Raw genomic sequence first — 24012 nt, forward strand, 5'->3', positions numbered from 1 at the left:
TTCCCTACAAACTAAGCAGTGAATAGATTTTTTTTTAAATGAGGACATGTCTTGCATTATTCCAAAATAAGCCTAAATAAAATATAAGAAACTGCAATACAAACAGGAGATGGAATCACAACAAATCATGCAAATAACAAACCTCCTCTGGAAAAGGATGCCCTTTTGAATGGGAAACTGTTAAATTAATAAAAGCTTCTTCCAGTGAAGAATTCCAGATTTCAGTTTTTGCGACCTCAAGGGTCAAATATCTATTTTGCTGAGGAATCACCAGCGCCTTTGACTGCTACCTTGTTGGAAATTTTATTTCATATTTCAGGTCCCTTTATCTTCTGTGATCCTAACTGCACTGCCTAGTCTGAAAGTTCACCAGGCAGACTCATTCTTTTCTTACTAATACACCCTTTCTGTCTGCTAAGTTTACAGATTTCATGCCTATTTGTGCAAGGTTAAGATGGGTTGCTTCAGATTTTATGGAGACAGCCAAGTGAAGTTCCCCACAAGAGGCCAGATGGGCTTAAATGTATAAAGTATACTGTGACCAAGGAATTAAATCTGTCACTCTCTGTCTCATCCTTTGTCTCTTTGCAGCTGAGGCCATATTAAGATATGAAAACTTGCATCATCAATCTCTTTTCAAAACGAGTAAGCCTACTATTTCTATATTTTTAAACAGCTACACTACCTTGTATATCTTAATGGAACAGAACAAAAGACTTCCAGATAACCTATGGTCTTGAATAAATTTAGAAGACTGATAAATAATTTTTCTCTAATCCTTTAAAAATATATATATTTAAAACAGGGGAAAAAAATCATAAACTCAAAAGGCAAATAAGAATGTTTTTTAAACATGTCAACAACTCAGTCATCCAGAAAAACAGTGCTTTTATGTATATAAACATTTTGCATTGCTCAGTCAATGCAGGTCTGATGATTATAAAATACTGAAGAATCTCTGAACATTTACTGTTCTAAGTTTTCGTTAAGATTCACTTCATGGTATTATTTTGCTAGCCATTGCAAGCATAAGAACAGCGTAATAATATATTTGCTTTTAAGAAACTAGGTTTATGGCATGTTGTACACAGGCGGACTGTTAGAGCCATTACATTAAATTAGCTGGTATATATTTGCACACATGATGAAGAGAAAAATGCACATGTGTTCATGTACAGTCATATAAACAGCATCATAGAAAAGCAGATGGAAGGGCTTTCAAGAGGCCATATTTGACCCATGTCTTGCTCCTCTTATAATTAAAAAATAGAAAGTAAGTGAAATATAAAGCAAAGGGAATGAAATCTAGTGAACACTTCATTACTAAAAATTTCCAGGAACATTATCTTGGAAGCTTTTCTTTGAGAGGGACATCTTTCCTCTCTGTAATAGTCCTGTGAGATCCTGAATGATCAGTCAGGAAAAAAGCTCTTGAACTTAAAAAAGGACTTTTTCTTCACCCCAGGAAGTTTCTGGAAGCTTTGACTGAGATAGAAAGGGTTCATAATCAACTTTCCTGTTCCTGCTTGCACTCCTCAGGGAGATGTGCCAAAAAAATAAGTGAACATAAACATTCTACGGCAAAGTGCATCTTGCTGCCAGAGCAGCAGCCGCAGCATTTTATGTACTTGAAAATGCCTTCGAGTTGTTGGAGCAGGCTGATCCCACAGCTCCCTGAAACCAACATATTATCACAGTGACTCATCCCTTCTTCTACCCCAAGATAAGAGCCGCCTTTTTAATCACAGATCGTGTTGCTATGGCTATTGCTCACAAGCTACCCGATTTGACTGTTTTGAAGCTCCAGGTTTCAAACTTCAATGAAAACTAATTAGAATTTACATCGTGAGGAACTGGGACCTCTAATTCTCTAATGTTAAATATTCATTTACGTAATAATAATGTAAAAACTAATATTTAAGTTGTTAAATGTTAAATAAAAGATTCATATACGATTAAGATTGGAATGCCAAAGTTTCAAAAAAGACAGGAAATTCCAGGTTCACAGGTGTGCGAGCAACCTTAACTTTGCCCTGTATGTGTACAACTTACGGGATGGTACTTTTCCATATGCCTGTCTCATTTAGCATACAAAATGTACAAACAGTAAGTAGGAAGATCTAAGTTTTGTTGACATTGCTAATTCTGGCAATTCAAAACTTGCAAAACACCTGGAATCTGCAACATACTGTCTGAGTGTTTCCTTAAATATATGTGCATGATGCAATATGAAAATTGGTAAAATTATTTGGTAAAATATCACCGGGTGAAGAATATGCTGTTTTGTTTTCTTTCTAGTTATATATGTTTCCAGAAGTGGAAAAATCCCAGTTTTTCACTTCAATGTTATAACATACAGTTTGAGGAGGCAGCACCAAACTGGTTTGGAAGGGTTTGCTGTGAGGGAAAAAAAAAAGACTACTTTCTTTGCATTGTTTGAAGGCCACAAGACAAAAACATCAACAAAAAACCCTTACAAGTATCACACTAGAAGTACTTGAATGGCTGACAGAATAATATCCCTGAAGGCATGCTAGTTAGTTCACAAATCGCATCTCCTAAATGAAGCAATTAGAATAATAAAGATTCAATGAGACTTTCTTGTGTTTTGTACACTTGAGACATCCACTGGTTGAATGATGCACTCAATATTTATAATAATTGTGCAGATAACTCCTAATAAATAACTGCATACCATATATTCATACAAATCATGTGTTTAAGAGTAATGTTAACTGCAGTTGTGGGGCTTCTCAGGGCTGGTACTCTGAACAAAATATGTTGCAATATGTTCCAACTTCACTACCTATTTGCCAACAAGCATAGGTAATACTCCCAAGCTATGATAGGTAGTATCCCATTGCTGTGCAAAAGTTAGGCTAGAGATCAGCAAAAATTAATTTGTTGTGATAATTCTTACCTTTCTGTGTGCAGCATTTTTGTAACCACTGTTCTGAAGTCACATGTTGTGACAAGAAAAAAAGTTCTATCAATATTCTGTGACTTCTTTCTCCACAGCACAGTATTATAAGCACAATATAGTGAGCTGTGGCTAGCTCTCATGAAATATGAATTTTTTCCTTAACACCAAAGCTCCTGCAGTCTTTCTTTATGTAAAATATCAACTTTTCTTTTAAAACAAACAAACAAATGTTTTTCCAGCCCTTGGAATTCCACAGAAAGGTTTAAAAGGTCATTCAAAAGCCAAAAGGAAAATTCAGAAGCCCCAAGGGGAGCGTTATAAGAAGACATGTGATTTTTCAGTTGATCTCATGATTTTAAACACTGAGAGGTGATTTTTGAATAAGAAGCAAGTATATTGTTGGCTTGTCCCTGGTGGCACGGGAAGTCTGAGGTACTGCAGCTCAGTGAGCTGCTTCATGTCAGCCGAGACATGGAAAATGAACGAGCTTTGAGCTTACAATTTGTACCTGTCTTTGTAACAGGTTAAGTGCATGCACAAGGTCAGTTATCACGGCTCAGCTGATGCATGGGACTGCGATCGCACGCCTCAGCTCTCAGAGAATCCAATGTCTCCTGTCCTCCCCTCTTGTTCTGGAAGGCAGCCTTCGAAAGGTGAAGCCTCCTGTCACACACCCAGCTGAAACTCTGCCCAGGCATTTCTCACAGTCACAAACCCGTGACTCAAATATGAGGTCACTGTGCAAGACAGTAGGCTACACTCGGGGAAAAAACCCTCTCTTTTGGATGCTCCAGAAGCCAGCCACAACCTAGTCTCTCATTTTTGTAAGAAAAACACATTATAAGGAGATAGATATTTGATTCTAATTAATAATTTCTTTTTAAAAAGTGAATATTTAAATCACAGAGTATATCCTGTTTCCACACACGGAATTCTTAATTAGTTGAAAAAAAAGGTAAGGATTGTACTAATTCAGATATCAAGAAAAGATTTCCTGAGGGAATAGTTGGGATCAGTGACAGGAATGTAGAAACCTGAAGTCGTCAGTGGCAAACACACAGTTCCTAGAGCACACAGGTACAGGGAGTCAGGACTCTTTAAAACCTTCTAAAAATAGCATCTTTAGTCCTCTTTCCTCCCCCTCCCTGGCCTCCCTTCCCTCTCTCTGTAACCATGCAAATTATTGCTAGTGAAAAGTGTCAATTGATGACATCAATAAATTAATTTGCTTTCTTCAGAAGAGCTACCAGAAAACTCCAGTGTCTGCTCCACCTCCATGCTGGGAGCACATCTAAGAACTAAGAATGTGATTCCTTGTGGGGGCCGGAGGAGAACCTGTATCACAGGGCAGAGTTAGGTAAACTGCAGCTATTCTTCTGCCTTGATGATTTTGAGTTTATTTGTGCTACGAAAGGGTACTCCTCTTAAATTTAAGAACTAATTTTCAGCAGTCTCCTGCAGTTGCCAAAAGGACTGCAGCACTGTTTAGGTATTTCTTTGTGCTGCTTCTAGTGGCATAGATCTCTACAAGACTCCTGTCTCCAGGTCTTCTCCATGTTACAACCAAATTATGGGATTTTTACTACAGTATACATGGATTTGGCCATGCCACTGAATTAGAAGCAAGCAGTACAGACTATGAAATCAAACCCAACCACAAGGAAATACAGGGATTCTACCAGACTTGCACATTTGAACACCCTCTGAGGTGTGTGGTTGCGTTGTGCTTTCTAACATAGTGTCAGTAAAGGCCAGGAACCCAGAAGCAGGCAAAAATCTTACCCTGACAGAGTCTTAGTTGTTTTTTTTTCCCCACTTACCAAAACCCCAAAGTGATTAAGTTCCATTATAAAATTCACCTTCATTTAGCATTTGCTTATCATCAGAGAAAAGGGTAAAAAAAAAAAAAGTGGTTATAAAGTCTTTGGCTTTGAACATTGAGGTTACCCCATTATTTTACACTCATAAGCTTCACTAATTTAAAATTTTCAAAATTTCTTACAGAACAAACGTGACTTTGACTAGAAAGCTGGCTGTAGGAAGCTGTGAATGGTAGCTGGCTGTAGGAAAGAACAATCCAACAAATAACTATGGGGTTTTGCCCATATTAATGGAAGATCACATAAGCTGTGTGTAATCTTGTTGTAAAATCGCTATTAATGTAATTGGGAAGCATACGCCTGTATAAGTCAAATAAGTTAAAGATGACCTTTATTTTAACAGTCAAGGAAACGTACATGTAATTTTCCAGAGAATATATTAGTCATTCGGTCTTGTTTTCACATGCAGTAACTATAGATTTTTAAATACAAAAAGTGAAATAACAGGGAAAATCTACTAAAGATACAGAGATAGACGGGACATAAAGTCCAAAGCAACATGCTGAGTTTGTTTTCACAATTATATACTGTACTGATAAGGTATTTTGATACAGGCGTACTGGTAAAGTAGCATATGACTACACCTGAAGCTACTTTAAATAATCTTCAGCTAACCAACAGCAAAGATGTATTTCTCCCAGATACATCCAGGATCAATGCCCCTGATCTGCATCTATGACAGAGGGATGTTTGGTGTAAATGAAGTTAGGAGGTCAAGATTATCGTAAATCATATGTGTACCTCTTTTTCCTGTACTCAGGTTATTTACTAGCTTTCACACATAGTTGATATTTATTGTGCCTAGTTTTAGCATGCTTTTGGTTTTTTTGCTTCAATAAAGAAAGATAAAATCTGATAAAGACAAATTACACCCCTAAACTAAAGTGAGCCGACACTTATTGATTCATACTCCCCTACATGTTTTATTACACCAGTCTAAAGTGTGAAAATTCACTTTAAAAAATCAATAACCAAAAAGCACTGCTGAATTGGGAGATTAAAAAAAACCTGTGTTGTTATAATCCCATCTTTCAACTGCAGTTCTAAGGCAAGTTTAAAACCAGAAATGCCAAATCCTGCTATTCCAGCGATCAAGTAACACTATCTATTTCATTTGTCTTGAAAGTATTTCTGGTGCCATAAAAGACAAAAGCAAACAAACAAAAATCATTGAAACCAACAGGCAGGATTACCAGCAGGCTTACCTAATTGGATAAACTGGGGATCGCTTTTCACTCCAGGTCCTGCCCCAGTACTTGCTGCCACTTCCACGCTATATCGAATACCAGGAACTAGGGAGGGGATGACTACAGAAAAGGTGGAACCATCTACTGTCTTGTTTATATGGTATCGACTTTCATTGCCAAGACACCAAACCTGCAGGGAAGTAAGTGTATGGTATGTATAAATGTTTAAAATTCAACACCGAAGGACAAGTAGAAGGAAGGATGACACATTCCTTTCTGCTGGATAAAGAAATTTAGAATTTGTCACTACTCTAACATCTGCAGTCATGGACTGCTGTCCTAGGCACTGTATGAATACCGAAAAGATACTTCTTGTACCAAAAAGCAGCTTCGACTACTAAAATTACTTGATGGGTTTATTGTAATTCATTTACAATCCAACCAGTGACATCAGTGCTAATAAAACTAAAAGCATTAGTAACACTGAACAAATAAGGGAAGCCCCGTAGCCAAGATCCAGTCACATAAACAACAAAGTAAGAGCATTCAGTTAAATGAATTTGAAATTGTCTTGTTCAGGAGTCATTCGTCAAGCAAGGCTTTCTTCACTCAAGTGCAAGGGCAAGTCCTTCATCACACGACGTCACAAGAGGACCAGTGTCATGCTGGAATCCAAACACTACCTTTTTTTAAAAAAATGGCAGCAAGAGGCAAGAATTGAGTAATATGCCATCTTCTACTGGGAGACAACAGCATGATATCGGATCTCATTTTTTGGTTGAGATCAGGACACAGGTCTAATGACTTCAATTCACCACTTTATAAATTACATCAGTGATATTAAATGATTGGGAGGAACAACACAATGAGATATTTTTCTCTCTTCAGGCCTGCACTGTTGATGTGGCAAATGCTTTTAAGAGTGTGGTTGAACTCCCAACCACTATTAAAGGCGAAGTAGCAGCTAATCTAGATCTAAAAAACTTGATGAAGTGGTGTTGATTTCCTTTTTATTCCCTTTCCACAAATGTATTGCTCTACAATGAATACTTATCCAGAAAGTGAAATTAGTTAAATTCAAGACTTTTATCTGTAAAGAAGCAAACTTTCCTGAGAATGGCAGCATTTCTGAACCTGTGCTGATTGTACACAGGAGGGAAGATTTTTCTTTTAACATATGGAGCTCCTAAAAAATTCAGTACCCAGATAGCTGCCCTTAATCCCTCGTGCAATTCTGCTGCTGTGGAGATTGTCAGGTGAGTGAGCTAGAGTTTCACGTGTAGAACAACTGCTAGGGTCCTTTCTGTAAAGCTCTTTCCTCCTGGACACTGAAAATTTTATTTTACCTTCAGGACACTGTAAGACCTTTTTTCCTTCTCTGGATGCCAAGGATTGAAACAATGCTAGTGGGACACTGTGAGGATCTGAAATGTATTTTAAGCTCCTTTGAAATAGAATCCCAATGCAGCATATACATAACTGCTGCTGCTACGGAGCAGGTCAGAGCACACGAAGAGAAGAGAATCTCCTTTTTATATTCTGATACGAAGTAGAGACTGTTTCAGTCAGTAGTAGTAGCATAATTATTAGTAATATTAGTAATATTGCTCTTAAATCCTAAAGCATAGTCCATGAAAATGCTGTTATGTAAGTAAGAACTCGATAAAGTGAGGAACGAAAGATTTAAATCTACGTTTTGACTTCCATCATTTTCACAGAAATTGTTACTGCCACCTTGTACAATGGTGTATGTACAAGCAATAAAAACAATTTATTATGTACTTGTAATTACGCACTACTAATTCATAAAAATATTTTGTTCTTAGGCACTCAAATACATGGAGAAATTCACAAAACAAGAATGTTAGGTTAAACATCAGGCTGTTCAGCACTTGCCACACTATATTTGACTGTATACCTAAATAGGTAAGTGAAAACCAACTTTTAGAATGTTATGAAGGAAGGAGGAATTCACATTAGAATAGACACATAAGTGAAGAAAGAATCAGAATAACCAGAGAATTTCTAACTTCATGCTAAGGAAGGAGGAAATGACATCTGCTGTGATTTGAATTTTTGGCTTTTTGTGCATGCTACTGACACTTCCTCAATTAAGATGGTATCCTCCTTCCTGTTTATTTTACCCTTTAATTAAAGTAGGTACACTCTTGCCTTAGATCCGAGCTGCTGAGAAAACAAAGAATTCCCCCAAATATGTGTACTTTTTTTTTTTCTGGGAGAAAACACAGGAGATATAGAAAAACAGAGGAAAGAAAAAAGAGAAAATTTTACAAGACTTCTATTTGTTTTTTTTCCTGTTATTAGTTCTTAATATTAAATTACTAGTTCCTCATTTATTTAGTTTTTAGACAAAAGTATTAATTACATATAGCAACTTAAATAGCAATTACATACATATTCATTGTGTCTGTTTTCCATCCATGGTGAAAAGCACAAAGGAAAAGAATGGCATCCACACAATAAATGTCGAGGTGAAATGCGCCAGTGTGCCATCTACTGCTGCACAAGCAGTACAAGATGCTTGCTCCTACACCTGATAGCTTAGTACCTCTGAATGCTAGAAGGTATGTTAGGTATTATATCCGCTTGGAAATCTGAATTTCCTGACTTTATTGTTTTGTCCTTACAACCTTAACGTTCCTCTGATGCAGTTTCTTGATGAAAGTAATTCCATCTCTTCAGCTCAAGGTCTGTCTTTAAATAAAATAACTTTGCAAGTATTTTTTTTCCATTTACATTACATATTTGAAACTAAGCCATAACTGGATTTTTTTACCAGTTGACCAGGTTCTGAAAGGCATTTTATTATTCTAAATTGACCATGAAGCTTAGCGATCTCTTCCCTTTCCCATTTCTACTAAGGAAAAAAAAACCCAGCAGAATGAGTTTTGATGGTTAGGAGTATATGTCTATAGCATAGTGTTTTAACCTGAAAAATAGCCAAGACATTCTCATTTGAAAAATTTTCTCAATAATGTGCATTTGCAGGAGACTGAAACCAAACACCCTGCCTCTCCATGGCTATAAAGCTTATTTGATATCCACAACTAGACATTTAAAACTTCTGTAGCTTGCTTAGGAAAAATAAGCTTCATTTACTTTGCTATATAAATTATCACAAAAGAATTTGAACTGAAAATAAGTACAGTGTATGTTGCTAAATGAACATCAAATAATAAATATTTTATAATGTACTTACAATTTGTTAAAAATTAAATAGCATAATGAGAACTCTGTGTGAAAGAAAAGAAAAATTTCTATCCACTAAATACATTTATTATTGTACAAGTACATTCTTTACTTGAAAATTTTCCATTTGTTTTAACTACCCAGTTACGCATAATTTACTCAGATCTTAACACTGTTAATTATTATCCCTGAGCTTTTCAACTCATTAAGTCTGTTTATATTTACTAACTCGACCAATGTCTTTGAGTCACAAAATGGTTCTCAAACAGGTATGGTTCCCTCTTTACTTGTATGTGCATTTCTCGAGTTATAATGAAGGCAAGAAGGTAGTTTTTTTAATTAAGTGTTGACCCTTTGCTTTGATTTATGGAGGCTGTTTTAATTGCCTTCTACCATCTAGACAGAATTAGTAAATGCGGAGTTGGAGTCAAAGAAGTGATTTTCTCTCTCCTTTGCTCTGACTAACCAGAAGATGGAGCCAAGCATCCACCAACAACCTCCTCTGTCACCACCTGGCCAACACCCCCTCTGCTAGGGGACCAAGGCCTGCCAGCAGTACCTTATATTCTTGAACCATCCCATTCTGGTTGTCCTCGGGGGGCGGCTGCCAGGTGACCACAATTGCCGTCCCGTTCCCATCGTTCTTGGATACTGAAACACTCTGAGGTGGAGCACTAGGAGCTGTTTGTTTGGAAAGAAGGATTGAATGGTTAAGTTTGTCACATGCAGAAGTCAGCTTTTTTAAGAGGAAGATGGTTTCTGGGCTACACAAATGCATTCTTTTATGCCCTATCCTTCATCGAGGGCAGTTCTTGCCCACAAGATAAAATGATACAGAAGGAAAGTGATGTGAATATGCAATCAGGCTCCTCAGTTCTGTTGCAGTCTCGCTGTGCAGGACAGGAAAAGTCATGTTTGTCACCAGGCTCTCCCAACTCAGATACCTGTTACCTGAATGTCACGGTCCCAAGCACTGAATTCCTCATTGGTCTCAAATCATCTGACCCAGGATCAACAGTTTTGAAAAATAAAGTCTATAAACTGTCCCCAGTAGAACGCTAAGCTCAGTTCCTCTAGTGCGTAAACAATAATGAGTAACATAAAACATGCTTAAATCAGGACAGAATGTGTTAATACTAACACATTTATAATAATAATGTATATTTTGCATTTTAAATAGTCTTTCTAAAAACTGGATGCTTAGCTGATGCTTAGGATGAATGCAGCTAAGCACACCTCCTGAATCACTCACAGCAATAAACCAGAGCTACATGGCATTTGCACTGGGGATGGAAGGTTGGACATCCCATATTCCCACTGGAAGGGGCAAGGCTGCACATCCCAACAGAGGCACTGAAATCCCCATTTGGAGGCACTGGCATACTCGTTATGCCTGAGCAGCAACAAAAGGAAGAGCTTGTATGTATGAGATGGAAATACATAATTTAGTCCACTATATCTGTTGCCCTCCTTCATCTTTTCATTTTGTTTTACTGATTGATCCAGATATAAAAGCCTTCTAAAAATGTGGTTTCCATTCCCTCAGCTAGAGCGCTTTGATGATTTCTGCGGTGTCTGCTATCTACTCAAGATAGTGATTAGCAAGTGCTTGAGTCTGACAGAAGTCACTTGTGCCCAGACCATGAACTCAGCAGGGAGGAGTGCACACTGCAGTGAAGATAAAAAGCACATTTCCCATTGTGTGTTGGAAGGGATTTTTGCACGTCCCTCTCTCTCCGTCTCTCTCGCGTGGTTCTGAATATTTACTTCTGTGTCACCAAACAACTCACATAATGATCAGTCCAACACAGCCTCCTCTGCCGCAGACTGCCGTTCTCAAACGGCACGCACTTCAAACACAATCAAATAATGAACATATCAGAGGAAAGCAGGCCAGACTGCTACTTCAAAAAGGAAAGATGAAGACAGCCTGGCTCCTACTTGCCTTCTTCCAGGGTCTTTGCAAATTTCACTTCGCTATCTGCTCCCTGAAACTCATTAAAAAAAGGGCGGGCCTTGATTTCGTAGTTTACACCTTTCTTCAGCTCGGGAATGATAACGCTGTTTTTCGTCGGAGTCCTCACTTCAAAGATTAACCACTCTGACTCTCCATAGGATGCTGGCGTAGGCCGGTACAGAATTTTATATCCTTGAATATACTGGGATTGCTGGTCCACCTGGCAAGACAGCAGAACACACAACACATCCTTTAACACATATGAGCCAGGAATGACGTCTGTGACACTATGCAGCGTTCTTGGACTGTCCGTTTATTTTATTCAAAGTAAACAACACTGCCAAAGCAGATAAAGACTCCTTGCATTACAGCAAATTACAGGTCTGATTCACAAGTGCATTAATCTGTTGGACACTGGTAGAACTGCGCTGGTTTCCATGGATTTATGAAGGCATTAAAGGGGGATAACGGAGTTGTATAATATGCCCCAGCTCCATGAAATGAACAGCCTTTGCATCTGTGGAGCGATGGAGGTCAGCACAGGCCAGACTCCTGCCCACTCGAATCTGCCCAGCAGGGAAAGCGGGGAGGGTGAGGGCAGGGGATCTACGGCTCCATAACCAGGGTGACGAATACAGAGATCAAAGAGAGAGCCTGCCAACTCTCCCGAGGTGTGGAAGCCTCCCAAAATCCATGAAATGAGTACCGCTTCCTGCCTGTTTCCTTCTGGAGAAGAGGAATTCGAAAGGGCAGCCAGCTGGCACTATCTCCATGGCGGTGATGAGGTTGGGTCCTGTCAGAGGGCGGATCTGTCCCAGCACTTCCTCCATGTCCACCCCCTCAGCGGGAGGCTCCGCTGCCGGAGGGAAAGGGCTGCTCGGAGAGGGCTCATAAAACTCAGTACGGTAACACAGATGAGACTTGGACAAGCAGGCCAAAATGATACGCAGTGGTCCTGAGTGCTTTTTAGACTGAGGTCGTTTTATATCACATGTATGGAGAAAGAGATCTTAATGTAAATGAGGGTGGGACTCAATGTGTTTGGCTACAGCTGAAACAGAAAGCTATCTTATAGAAGTGATCTCTCATGGAACAGTCACTATCTTTTAACTACCCATTTCAATTTCTGATGAATAAGAAAGTCCAATAACAACAACAAAAATTTTTTTTAAAGTGCATCAGATTTTCCCTATTTTCAAAAATCTCATACAGCAATATAATAAAACTGCTTCCAATTTTACTCCAAAACCCAACATGTTTCATTTTTAATAACCACATAAAGAATGCGTGTGCTAGCTGAAATTGAGGTAATGCTTATTTTTTAAATTGCACAGAAGCCAGAGGCCACCCAAGAGACTGACAAAAACTGCCTGTCTGAAAAAGGTTGTTCTGTAAGTAAAGGTCAAACAAAATGATGCTAGGAACCTCGAAGATGTTTTAACATTATTAGTTAAAACAGGAGATTGCCTACTGCAGGTGGCTGTATTGTAGATGACAGTGCAATTACTGTGCAACACAGCAGATATTATTTGTACTCTTGCAGCACCGAGGAGCCCTGGTCACGGACCAGGACTCCATTGGGCTCGGGCTTTTCTACAAAGTCAAATTGCCTTTTGTTCCTCTTCAAAATGTTCTGCCATGGCATGGCAGGGGCTACACCTTGTGCTCTCCTACACTGTCCCTGCCAATATATTCACATATTCAGAGGGAAGTCGTAAAAGTTCACTCCCTTTGGATTTATTCTTGCACCTGGTATAATTATCCCCTGTTTTTAATTCATTCTGCATTCTATTTTAAAACTTCTCTTCTTTGAATTACATTTTCTTATCTCATTGCTTGGTACTTGCAGTTTCCCATGTTGTTCTTTCTCTTCATTTCTACCTCTCAATTGCCAAATGTTTCCCACAGTAAGGCATTTTTAACACTTTCTCTCACTGAGGCCTCAGCATTGTAAGCCTACTCGAATCCTTTTCACCTATGTTCCCATTCCCCTTGCTTCAGGACTCCTACAGTATTGTTTCCTCACTCTTTCATTTCCTCTGCTATATCCTCCAACTATATCCAGCTATATCCAGCCATCGTCCTGCTTCCTCCTGCCAGAGTAACATCAACACAACATCTGAAAAATGGTTGCCCTTTTTATCTCTTTTCCTTGTACTGTGAGTACTCATAGCACTGTAGGAAAGGATAGGTTCAGATGAAGCTATATGGGTTTGGGTGTGTTTCTCACTATGTATGTAGGATGGAGGTAACACTTTCAAACAGAATTATGCAGTATTTCTCTCCACTGGTGACTGACAGACAGGGAAGTGCCCATGTTATCTCATTAGGGGACTGATACACTTCCTAGTGAAAGCACTGCAAAAGCTTCAAATGATGTGACTTAAGAAGGCTTTGATCAGTCCTTCAGCTTCCAGAGGAGGACTCTGAAACTCTCACCATATTGTAAACTGCACTCTCTATGGAGACATAAAATGGTGAAAATGGGACAAAATTTAATGAAGTAGGAAAGCAAAACCCAGGCAGCACTCATTCCACAAAAAAACATTTGCAAGCATACAAACTACACAGCTTCTTGAAGTGTGACCTCACTGCAATCAAACAGTACAATTCAGCAGTATATATAACCACCTCCATGATACAGATTTGTACTTACAGTCCAATGAACTTCAATTGAGGAGGAAGAAAGGATAGTAGGGTTGTGCAGATGTAGTACCACATCACCTAGTTCTCTCTGGACCTGCTTGTGATCCACACCTTGACTTGTTGGTGGAACATCTGTAATAATTTAAGATTCCATTCTCACAAGTATATATGATTGTTAAAATAAGTACATGTAAATTCAAATGAATATATCATAAAGTATATGGTACTATCACCAATAAAGTTTACCCTAAGTACGTCCCAAGTCTGTAAGAAAAAAACATACGAAATATTTTCCCAAGCAACTAGTAATGCTCAGGTAGTACCAAATCAATGTACTGCACTTTCTTCAAGAGAGAGAAACAGGAGGGGAATGCTGCATAAAAAGAAAAACCACACTCAGGGATATCTTTGGTAAATGACTACAGCAGCACCTCTTTATTTTTTCCTGCTGGGAGGAGAAAACACTCTATTATCCATTGCAAATTCCAAGAGACCAGGAAACCTATAAAGAATGGCAAAAGCAGAAGCTGTATCTTCAGATAAATTCATGGGCAAACTTACTGTTTTTAATTACAAAATAAATGTAACAACTGAAGAAAAGAAAGATAAGTCAGGTGGCTGCACCTTCTCTGATGGCAAGTGACTTCTGTAAGGAGGAGACAGAGCACAGCTGAATGCTGTCCGGCTCTTCTGACATTTGGCTTATCTTACAGCTAAAAGAACCGTTCATATGCACGAAGGGACAAATTCCTCTCAAAATACGCAATGGTACAATGGAAACACATATTTTCTGCACGCAGAGCCCTTGAAAAGCATATTTAACTGAAATGCAATGGCTGTCAGACACGTACAAAATTTACAGTGCAATGACGAATTGGGTGTCTAAAGTATACATGTACTATGGACAGCAGAGTAACATAGCTTGTGTATTGATTTCATATCTCTCTCTTTGATCACTTCATTTTAAATAAATACCATGCTGACTATGGCTAAAAATCACAGACTAAGAAACTAATGAAAAGTACTTACAGTGATTCCTTTCTTTCTTTGTTTCTTTTTTTTAAATTAATCTAATTCCATAGACAGTGTAATGCATTACATAAACATTGCTTCAGCCTACTACTTCCCTGTCTGACCTCCTCTAGTGACAAGGCAAGATCAGGAAATCTTCAAGGGTTCTGTTCTCCAAAGACTTTGGGAATTTCCATACCTGTCTGCTTACAAGAAGTGTCAAAGAGAGAGCACACAGAAACTGTGTATATATTTATGTACAACTACAACTACTGTAATAGGTCACTGTAGGCGTGTAGACTATCTTGAAAGCTAAGGTTTGGATAGCGCAGTTGATGCTGATGTAGAAGACACTTATTAAATGCAAGTGCAACAGATGGAAAGCATGATTGTTGCATGGTGATCATATTCTCAGTTTACTAGCTTTTGGTCTTGCCTAAATAATAATAAAACCGTTGTACGAGTGCATCAGGACAAGGCATGAGGACTAGTTTCTTTCCAGAAATATAGTTCCCATTTGGGAATACAAAGCCTATGTCACTTTGAACTTTTATCATACAGTTTCCTCAACATATTTATAAGAAGATGGGATTTCTTCAAAGTTAAAGAAGCAAACTGAAGTTAGCGTGCAGTCAGTGGGTGACAGATCTGGATTCTTAGCAAGGAACACTGATAAAAACAAAACAACAAAACCAAAAACCTCTCCACTAAGCCACTGCTGTAACCACATGTAACATGTTCTGCCAAACAGTCCATTTATCAGAGTATTTTCCTCCCCCCAAAGTTTGAAAGCATTAACAATAGAAGCTTCTGTTTGGAAAGTTGCCTAACTATCACCCTTCTTAGAGTGTAACAGGAAAATCAGTGGAATAATTAGTTCTAGCTTTGCTAGTCATAAAAGATGAGTCATCAACAATGTGAATCAAACTATTAACAGGCTCAGCCATTTGCACATCTGTGCTATACAACAATATGTGTGTTTTCTTGTTCGGTTCCAAGACAGGGATTGTCAGTGAGAACACCTGAGGATGTTTTTGTTAACGTTGGTAAAGTGTAAAGATGAAGGTAGGTTACGTTCCTGGTCTGGACATGCATTTAGGACAGGACCATACCACCCCCTAGACAAAAGTGAACTGGGAAATTTTTGAACTTAGCTAGACCACAACTTACACAAACCTGAAATTATACTGGAAGAAGACTGGAACTGCTTTAAAGAACTTGACGCTTGATTACATTTCTTACTATTGATGAAAACTTTATCTATTGGTTGTTATTTTCACTCAAGGCTTCGTGCAATTCTCAGGTCTCCAGCTCTACTAGACGCCCAGAGGACAGCAAAGCTTTTCCGTGCCATTATAAACCATTCAGTTCTGTAGAGTGAACAGACCACCGCCTCATTCGCTGTTTGTCAGAATCAGGTCAGTGATCAGTTCACTTGGGACATTCAGACCTGATACCTCATCTCATCTCCAGGAATGAAACTACACTGCATGAAAAAATGGACTCGTGCAGAACTCTGCAGCTTGCCCACATAATAACACGTGTTGCCCTATTCCCAGAATACAGAAATCACTAGAAGATTACTAAATCTCTCCTTGGTAACAGACTTAGGAACCTGTGCAATCCCTGTTTTCCATGTGGCTGTGGCTCTGCTGTCTGTGTATATACATTGAAATTGTCACCCATCAGGAGAAATGCATAATAAGAAAGGACAGCAATGTGAAATTGTTTACTCCCCGGTGCAGATGAGAAAGACTTGCTTTCAGATCAACTTCAGAAAAAATGAAAAGTCACCAAAGGAAAATGCTTTGTTTCCTTTAAGGAACTTCCCTTCAAAACCAAACATGTACTTACTTATGCAAACAAAGAAACAAACATACAACACAGGCAGTCTTAATAAGCCAATGGGTCAATTTCTCCAGTAAGTAGGAAAAGCAGAAAAAAACCCCAATGATGTCTATCACTGTTACTTTGAAAAAATATGTCCAGTTTCTCCCTTCTTAAGAATTTAAGTATTTCTACTGGGAAAATGCAGGCTGCAAAGTTGCAATGCATTATTCCCTGTACACCATCATAACTGTCATTTATTTTCGACAGTGAACACAAAGTTATTTTAAATTTTACATAGCTTGATTCAGTCCATATCTGGATTTCATTCACAGCTGGAGTCTGCAGATGACTCCTTCATCCACTGCTACCCAGTCTCTTCTTCCACTTGGCTATCCATAAGCATTGTCTCTCTTCCCTACTATTTTATTTTCAACAGTTGTACTATTGAAATACTTTTAATATATTGCCAAACCCTCTTCTTTACTGGCTCATGATGCCAAATTCCTTCAAATTTTAAACTTCTCTCTTCCTTACTGCAACAGAAACTAACTTAGATTATGTGCTGCTTCCCTCTCTGTCTCAGTCTTAAGCCTCATTTGATTCACTGGACATAACAATAACATTTCAGTGGAATTTGAGGGTTTGCGTGATAACATAAAAATATCAGAGATTACTTTTGTTGCTAACAAGAGCTATTCTGCAAGATGTAACTATCTTCGGATAAGAGACACTAGGGTTCCCTTAGGCAATGCAATATGCTGTCTAAGCAGCTTTCAGACCCTATGTTATAAAGAAATGCAAGTTTAAACACTATATTTTACTATCTAGTATATATTATAGCCAGGATAGGCAGACAGTTGAAAGCTACCAGAATTCCTGCATCTGGTATTGGTCAGTCAACTTGTGACAGCCACTGTGGACACCTAAAATGTTCAGTATCAAAAGCTTACCTTGAGTTTTCACTGGATCAGATATTTGGCTTGGGTCACTTAGTCCATATGCATTAGCTGCCCTCACAAGGAATAGATAAATTGCATTAGGTTTTAGCCCTTTAACTGCAAAACTCTCTGTTTTCACATTTTCAGCTACAGTTTGCCAGCTGCTACCAGACGCGTGGCTAAGGATAAAACACACACAACAGCAGGTTAGCACGTGCTTCCTTAACAACATGTTATATATCAGCGTAGGTACAGCAAGATCACATGAGACTCATATACCTGAAGGCCTCAATTATATAAGAGGTTGGTGTTGCACCTGAATTCAAATTAGGTTGCCATGACAATGTTACTGTATTTCTGCTGACATCCGTAACCTCGGGTTTTGATGGAGCACTAGGAATCAAGTTTGGGTCAGTGGGTCTCGGCGGCTGCACTGGGATTCCGAACTCTAACAAAGGAGAGAGGAATGCTGAGTATAGACAGGAAGCAGCTGTAAGCTAAATGCTGTTCACATCTGCACTGGCAATTTATGACAGAGTCAGATAATTCCTGCATTTCAATTTCTGATTTTCCTTTATGTATTTTCTCCATGCAGAGAAACCGTAATTGATTTACCTTGGACCTCTATGTATGCGCTCCATGTAGCTTCGCCGCTTGGGGTTGAAGCAATGCAGGTGTACCGACCAGTGTCACCCAGCTGAGTGGGGAAAGAGAAGAATAAACATTTGAAACAATCAGGCACTCAGTGGGCTAGAAAAGTAATTACAGCTCTCTGTGTTCCCCCATGAATACGGATAAACGTATTAGGCTGCAAAAACTTTGAACCAGAAACTTCTTCCATTAGAAGTCATGATCTTGTGTGCTGCAAAATGAAAATGAATACTTATTTCTGAGCACTTGTTAAAGAACTGGAAAAGCTGCAGATTATAATTTAATGTTACCTATTCTGTCATGAACAAACTAAAGGCCAATTCTTGTAGTTCTGCTTATTCTGTGGAGGTCTTAACAAATAAATTGAGAAGGAACCCAGATGACAAGACTCCATGCAACCGTCAACCTAAATAATGCCCGAAGATTTGTCTGGACAGCAGCACTGGAGAGCATATCATCCTTAAACCAAAGCTTAAATATTGCACAGGGCCTTGTACATATGGGGTTCCCTGTGTTAGTATAAATTTCACTCTACAGCAGACCCAAAAAGGAATCTCCATATGCTATTGTCATCCAGTTCTGAATGTTGGATTATTTGTCCATATGTGACTTAATCACATTTCAAAAGAGTTTCTTTTTTTCTTGCAAAAGAAACGCTATCCTCCTGAGGTCCCAGCCTCAGCAGATAAGCCAAATGGAAGTGCTCAAAAATCAGAGGTTTGAACTCTAAGTCAGTGTCACTTGCAATTGGTAAAAGGGCAACTCTAGGGAACACAGTAAAGTGATATATTCAGCCTAATTTTAAAAAATTACTACATTTCAAACCACAGAAAAGATGGCAGAGTGTAGCCAGTATGCTAAAACTTAACAACATTTTAAAACATTTTACAGTGTGTGAGGCTTGACCAGCAATACCGATCAGGTACTTGCTATAATTCCCTAAGGAAGCCAGGTATTTGACAGGTGGTTAACCATTTTAAGCTATGTTTACACTGTCGAGTGAATATGCTTAAACTTTAAAAACTGTTTTGAGAAAGCTGTGTACATGGCTCTATTACTGCAGTACACTAAACAAAGTTTTTCTTTACAAACATTTGAAATAATTAGATCATTTTAATCTATTAGTGCTGAAGCCCAAATAATTTAAGGATTCATCTTACTGAAACGCAAGTTTTGCTTTCTCCTTCATGTTTTAAGTATCAAATAATTCCCTTAATTAATACCTCTTAAAAGAGTTTTTCCTTATGAAATCTGAAATAAGGTGCCCTAGGCAGAATAAGCCAAAGTGTTAAGCATAAAGAACGAACTATCTGAAAGCATGAAGTACCAAATATTTTAATACATTTATTTAACATTTCATTAATTCTAAATGTAGGATTTACTACATCAAAAGTGCCTGGAGGTGAAAAAAAAAAAAAAAGTGAAACAAACAGCAAGAAAACCCATTTGGCAGTTCAAGCTACCTTGGCATATCGGATCTGTAATGCTCCTGTCTCCAGCTGCTTGACGCGAGAGTCTTGGGTAGAAATGAGGATCCCATCCTTTTTCCAGAGGATAGTGGGCATTAAAGTGCCTGTGGCCACGCAGTTCAGTACTAAAGTACCATCTACAGCTACAGTCTGATTTACAGGACCCTGTCGAATGACAGGGGGAGGCCGGTCTGCAATCACTGCCAGGAGAAACAACAGGAAAGATATTTCTGCAACTGGAAGCAATTTTCTAATCATCTAAGCAACAGCAGTTGCTTGAGGCTTTGAAACAAACTTAAGATAATTAAACAAGTAATTAAAGTTGGAGGCATGCATTATTCAGGGCAGGGTGCATTATAATGGTACACAGCTACAGAATTTTAAAATGATACACAACAGTACTTTCAGAAAGTAAAGCAGCATTATATATTACATAGTGGTATCTGCTAGGCATTCTCTAATTCCAGTATCTTTATAAAGTGATAAAGGAATGAGAAAGGACTTCCCAAATTCTTTGCCAAGGCATAGATTTCACCTTGTTCATTTTTTACCACGTAGCAGGCCTATAGAACAGAATTCCTACTTTCAGCATTCAAAGACAGAGAAAAAAGAGGTACGCAGGGAGGGAATAACCTGGCAAGTATAGTATTTCTTAAAAAAAAAATTATTGTGTACCATCATCTTATCTTGGTGCTGTTTCCTAATTGGGAGATGCCTAGCAGCAGGGTAAAGTAAACAAAGCTAATGAATAGGACCATATCAAAAATTTTCAACTAAGAAATATTTTTCCAGTAGCTTCTGACTTTTAGTTCTATGATGACTTAATCTGTCAATATGACTTCAAAGTCACAAAGAGAATCCCACAGTGTGTTTGCATCAATTTTAATGCACCTTTCATGCAATGAAAATTAAATGTTTCTGATAGGTTATTTAATAACTGCACAGAATGGTATAAAGCAGTCTCAATATTCACAGAAAAAAGAATGATTGTCTACGTGAGGTTTTTTTTCCAATTATCCAATGGATAATCAATAAAAGAGGCAAAAGCTACCTTTTACCTGTGTTTCAGTGACCTCCTCTACCTGTACCATCCAACGTGACACAGACTGATGATCTGAAAATAGCCACAACTTTAAACAACTTAAATCTGTTCAGCAGTGTCATGGAGAATCTGTTCAGCAGTGTCATGGAGGCTCATGTAACTTAAAAACTGGTTTGGTAGCTGAAATATAAACCTGAAGTTCTGATAATTTGTGAACATCAGATATTTCTAAATTACTTTTCATAACAACAGACAGGGTGTTAGTACTGCTTTTTTTGGCTAAATTCCAACTCCCCTAATTTCATTTGCATGTTCAAATGACACTCCGCATTTTCAACTGCATAATTTATCCTTTACTTCTTGTCCCAACCTGCTGCAATGCACTGCGAGACCATTAGTATCTTTCTCTGCAGAGACAGTCAAAATAAGCTCACTTACAGTTTGCATTTGACTTTGACAAGTTTGTAAAGAGCTCAATGGTAAGAGGCTGACCCATTTGTGCTGTACAGGAGGAATCTAATGCCACTGAAATCCATGGCTAATTTAAGTGCCACTAAAGTTGACGGCAACTTCTATTACCTTTAGGGATACCAGGGTATCATTCTGCATATCCTACCTTCATTTTATAAAAGTACCAAAAAAATATTGTCCCAAGACATTATACAGAACAACTACCCATCCGATCAATCTAGAGCATATAGTGATGGTAAAAGAAATATATTTAAATTAATTTGACTTTTTTCAAGTTCAGATCATATAGGTCATTAACAGAAAACCTCTTAATTTTCTATTTTAAATTTATTCTCACCTTGCCACGGCCTTCTTCCCAGTGAAGAAATGGATAAAAGTAGATTAAGAAATGTGGCTTACCACTTGGGAGAAACCAGAAAGGATGCAGTCCTACTCCTCCAAACCATCTCAATCCAGCGGGTGTAAATAAACACTTTTATTCTCCAGGTTCACTGCACGTTTCTAGTACTGCATTATTTCTGTTTTCTATAGGGCAAAGGCCTAGTTTATGGAAACTCTTCTCAGACAACAGCTTCCCTCTCCTCAAAGTCTCTTCACAGACTGTACTTATCCTCTTTTTCCATAAGTGCTAAGATTATTGTTTTTGCTGTGTATCTTTGCTATTAAAAATATGAAGTATTTTTGATAATTGGCAAATTGGCCTCACATCAGCATATATTACTGCTTGCAGTCATGCTCCCTGTAGCTTTTTCATCTTAATTTTTTTTCCCCAACTGCTTCTGAAAAGGAATGTATAATAATATTCATTTGTAAGTGACTCTACTGACTTCCATACAGGTTGAGGTTTTTTCCTTGCTATACTGCAATATTAAAAAACAGAGAAAAAAGAAGCAAATGGAGATGATAAGCAAACAGACACACAATAACAGGGATGAAGAGCTAGGCAGCAAGCAATCTGAAAGTAAACTAGATCTAGCAGGGGAAGTTAAAAAGGAGCCAGATAAATTAACAGATCTGACAAAAATCCATAAACTGAATATACTTACTAAATACAAAATGGAAATATAGTATTACACAATATCAAAAATTTTAAGTCCCTGACAGAGATGGCCAAACCAGGATTTTTATGTTCAAAGACACATGAAATCCCTATTTATGCAAAGCAGATTTCAAAGTAGTGTCATATCATCCCACTGCCGTCTTGAAATAAAAATAAAAACTTGGAAATGATAAAATAAAGGTATCATTACCATCCGTAACTTCCAAGTAGGCTTTTGTTATGATACTTCCTGCAACATTTAAAGTCTGGCAGATATAGTACCCAACATCAGATCTCTGGACGTTGGTGATAGTGAGGTCTCCTGTCTGGGAAACTGAGAATCGGCTGGATGACTGAGGAGGTTGGTATGAGAAAAGTAGATTCTACAAAACATATAGGACAGAAAGTGGGGAAAAAGGGTTAAATAAATTCAAACCTTAATAATCTTAACTTTAACATATCTAAACAAATTAATCTTTTCACATTATATATAAAACATTCTGCTCTTCATATCTTAGGCATGTCTATATCACAATGTGAATAGCTTTTATAGGATTTTTTGTGATAAAATAGGTGCAGATATGCACATATAATTGTGTAAGTCTTTGGGGATTGCTCTAACACCCTCTATGGTCAATGTTGGGCTTTACATAAAGTTTAACAGGCACTAGAGAAGATGTGATATGTACAGACACCATAATGGTGCAAGCAACTGTGGTGAATCAAAGCCATTTGCTTTAACATCCTTTTTTAGAACTTACTCCAGGGCATTCTATTTATTTCATTTAAGTTCAGATGTTGGTTTACTTATTCGTATTTTAACTTTCACCTTCCTAAGAATGAAGCGGTTTTTAAAAAGAGATCCTGTTTAGGTCTCTCTAATCATAGTGTTTGTGTCTATAACGAGTCTTACAATATAGAATTAAATCCTATGCAAGTTTCTACTTAGACAGTTTTGGTATGAAGTACATAGTATTTACCAACAGTGGTCAAAGATCAGAACTGCAATCAAAATAATACAAGGCCTTTACACTAAATACTGATGCCAAATTTCTACCTCTGGCTGAACAATTTTTCAATGAGAATACATTGAAGTCACAGAGGCTATTTTTTATCTCTCTTTCTTGCCTAACAACATTTTGCATGTCCAAAAATCTTCCAAAGGAATGGGACACAACTTCCTCTGCTTCAGTATTAGGAAACTCAATTCATTGACCTCATCCTCCAGTTCCATCAATCATCACAAGTGGTCACCACTCAGCAGAGAAAAAATGAGCCAGAAAACTTAGGTACTAGACAACACTTAGGGAAAAAAAAAATCCAGGCCATACAAAAATAGAAACCTAATATACTGGTATACTTATACCATTGAAGATTATAATCTAAATTTGGTGAGCAGTCTAGTTGTACTGAGGTATTCAGACAGAAATGTTGCAAATGGAGTAAAGAAGCCAACCTCTAAGTGTTCTCAATTTCTCTGGCCTATTGTTTTGTAACACAAAGAACTCTGTCATATGCTATTGCACTATTCATTCCTTCATTCACAGGAAAACCAGAATCCCATATTCCTCCTTTCCTTCCAATAAAGAATACTTTGTGTCACATCCCTCCTTCAAAAGATGACTTTGAAAGAAAACTGTGATTCTCTTGCTGTGCTATATTGTGTTTCACCCACTAGCTTTCAAGATCCTTTACAAAGGAGCTGAGAATATTTTTCCCTCCCATTCAAATAAGGAAGCTGGCAGAAAAAGTGACCTA

The 24012-nt window shown here is 38.0% G+C and overlaps 1 protein-coding gene across 1 annotated transcript in view; it reads right to left on the reverse strand.

Annotated features, from left to right (window-relative positions):
* The window catches only part of LOC104158392 (roundabout homolog 1-like), a gene marked incomplete at its 5' end in the record, with an annotated part of 86855 nt that overhangs the window by 38873 nt on the left and 23970 nt on the right, over positions 1-24012 (reverse strand). The window contains 9 exon segments of the mRNA XM_009696028.1: positions 6009-6180; positions 9760-9881; positions 11146-11377; positions 13814-13935; positions 17595-17761; positions 17862-18030; positions 18198-18279; positions 19697-19902; positions 22466-22637. Of these exon segments, the coding sequence (XP_009694330.1) occupies positions 6009-6180; positions 9760-9881; positions 11146-11377; positions 13814-13935; positions 17595-17761; positions 17862-18030; positions 18198-18279; positions 19697-19902; positions 22466-22637 (1444 nt within the window).

This window comes from Cariama cristata, unplaced genomic scaffold, assembly GCF_000690535.1.
Source record: "Cariama cristata isolate BGI_N322 unplaced genomic scaffold, ASM69053v1 scaffold12392, whole genome shotgun sequence".
Taxonomy (NCBI): Eukaryota; Metazoa; Chordata; class Aves; order Cariamiformes; family Cariamidae; genus Cariama; species Cariama cristata.